This window comes from Bison bison, unplaced genomic scaffold (assembly GCF_000754665.1).
Source record: "Bison bison bison isolate TAMUID 2011002044 unplaced genomic scaffold, Bison_UMD1.0 scf7180017864321, whole genome shotgun sequence".
Taxonomy (NCBI): domain Eukaryota; kingdom Metazoa; phylum Chordata; class Mammalia; order Artiodactyla; family Bovidae; genus Bison; species Bison bison.
In genome coordinates, this window is record NW_011494893.1 from 1608231 (window position 1) to 1610853 (window position 2623).

The 2623-nt window shown below is 53.8% G+C and overlaps 1 protein-coding gene across 1 annotated transcript in view; it reads left to right on the forward strand.

Moving 5' to 3' along the window:
* The window catches only part of WRNIP1 (Werner helicase interacting protein 1), a gene marked incomplete at its 5' end in the record, with an annotated part of 10690 nt that extends 8551 nt beyond the window's left edge, over nt 1-2139 (forward strand). The window contains 2 exons of the mRNA XM_010853015.1: nt 930-1009; nt 1460-2139. Coding sequence (XP_010851317.1) covers nt 930-1009; nt 1460-1735 — 356 coding nt within the window. The remainder of the gene's footprint in view (nt 1-929; nt 1010-1459) is intronic.
* Nucleotides 2140-2623: the final 484 nt, after the last annotated feature.

Below are 2623 nucleotides of genomic sequence, written 5' to 3' on the forward strand. Positions count from 1 at the left end.
TGGAGTCTGTCCTCTGTTTCTGGGCGTCTGGCTCCCACAGTCACGGGTCCCCGCGTCCCTCTGTAGTGACGCCACGGGGGTGCGGGCCGCCTTCGCAGCTCGTGCCTCTGTCGCCGTGGGGTCCGTGGGACCCCGTGTCACGGGCCTGTCAGCAGCAGTTGCCACGTGGTGTGCCCGTGTCGCACTTGGGTGATCTTGAGACGTTCACACTTGCATCTCTGTTCTTTTTGTTTTGGAGGTCTGTGACAAGTCCTCTTTGATATCATTACTACAAAAAGATTGACCCCCTCAAGGCTTGGGGGACGGTTAGCATGTTGAGCAGTGAAGCGTTTTAGGCACGACAGTGTACTGTTAACACAAGCTCTGTGCACGCTGGGGAACCAGAAAATTCGTGCAGCTTGCTTTGTCGCGGTTTTCACTTTATCACGGTTTTCACTTTATCTCGGTTTTCGTGTTATTGCAGTAGTCCAGAACCAAGCCCACAATCTCTCCGAGTTGCCTGTGTTGAAATAAAAGAAGCGTTTTAATTTTGCTTTGAAGTCAGGTGTTCTGGTTTTCATCAGAGAGCTCCCGAGATGTTAATAGAAAGGGAGGGCTCCAGGCCCCGTTTAAAGGAGATCTCAGAGCCTTAGCTTTCTTTGGTGTCAGGAAGTGCTCTGCCTTCAGCGTGTCCATCCGTCACTGTCTTCATGGCCTCTGCTCTTTATGGGTGTTGTACGTGGGCTCCTGTTTTTCCTACTGGATGTAGAGCTTATCTCCAAGGAAACAACAGTTCTCGAGCCTGCACAGTAACCACCCCGTGCACACCTCTGGAGTCAGCTAAGATCGGCTTTTCTGAGGGATTCCTCGGTTAGGGTCTGCAGGCGGTGGTGGGTCGGCCCGGGGGTGTGCACGGGGGCTTAACTGGCCCCTGTTCGTATGTGTGGCAGGCCTGGCCGACCCGTCCGCGTTGACACAAGCCGTCGCCACCTACCAAGGCTGTCACTTCATAGGCATGCCCGAGTGTGAGGTAAGGCCCCCGCCCTGTGCCATCACCTTGGGTGGCGCCTCCCTGGGCCTGGACCACGGAGGAGGCTGCCTGGCTCTCTGACCCGTCTGGAAGCTTAGACGCTGTGGGGGAGGGACCTCGGTGTCGGCAGGGTCTCATGTGGGCTCCTCAGAGGTGCTCGGGGTTTCCTGGGGGCAGGAGCCTCAGAGGAGCTGAACAGGATGTCTCTGCAAGTTCACCCACAGACAGAGCAGCTCCTGCTTAGCTTTACGTGGTGGGGTTTTGAGAAGAATTTCATGTGATAAACAGTTCTTTCAGTTTTAAAAGAAAACCACCGGTCTGGTTTAGCCTCGCCTCGGGGAGGGACGCCTTCTCCCTGTCGTGGTTTGTCCAGACCGTGGGCCCCGTGGGATGTCAGCGCGGCAGGGGTCTCCCAGAGTTAACCCGGGGCGACGCCCCCACCCCGCGCAGGTGCTCCTGGCCCAGTGCGTCGTCTACCTGGCGCGAGCCCCGAAGTCGGTCGAGGTGTACAGCGCCTACAACAACGTCAAGGCCTGCCTGCGGGGCCACCAGGGGCCGCTGCCGCCCGTTCCCCTGCACCTGCGCAACGCGCCCACCAGGCTGATGAAGGACCTGGGCTACGGCCAGGGCTACAAGTACAACCCCGCCTACAGCGAGCCGGTGGAGCAGGAGTACCTGCCGCAGGAGCTGCGGGGCGTGGACTTCTTCAAGCAGCGGCGGTGCTGACGCAGGCGGCCACCGGGCGGGGCCTGGCGCAGGCCGTCCGGGCCGCCTTCTGTGCCAGAGACGAGCGTTCCTGAGGCGGGGCACGGCTACTGCAGCTATGTGTGTGACGTGACGCTGTGTTCGTTTGCACCCGTGCGACGTTATGCTCATGAAACGTTCTGGCGGCTTCGTGCAATGGATTCACGTTATCAGGAGGTATCTATTTTGTCATAGTATTTAAGTCATAATGTCATTTCACAGTTTAGTTCTGTAGGTTTCTTTTCCTTTAAAAAATGTTTATTCTGGGTAGTTTCAATTGGTTAAAAAAAATGTAATTGTGGTTTAATACTGCATAGTGTTTTGGGTATTTTTTTTATATGCAAAGGTCTTATGAGCCAATAAAACTATTTCAAAGTACTCTTCAATTCTTGCCTGTTTTCCACCTGGAATCCAAGGTTTCAACATCTGTCAGTGTTACATTCTGATGGGTAAACACAGGAAGAAAAATGACCGTAGGTAACAGTTCAGAAATCTGTGTGTGTATGAAAATCAACTTTAAAAAATTCTGAAGGATTTTGAAGCATCATCGTGATTGATTTAAGTACAGTTAATTTTCAGTTCCAGAGTTGGTTGGTTCCCATTCCTTTGAGGCCAGTTCTCAGAATTGCTGCAGCTTATGTCATGGCTACAGTCTGATCACCGTGCAGCTGACGTCACCTGGTGAAGGTTTCAGCTCGGGATACGGTTCTGAATATCGTCTGTAGCCCTGGAGAAGGAACTCAAGGCCCCTGACTGCTTCCTGACTAGCCTGCTACCGTTGGCTCTCCCCTGACTGACTGCTTTTGTTTCTGTGTTCTCTCACCTCTCTGATTAGACTTGGCCTTTGGCTAAAGCTTTTCCGCAGACAAA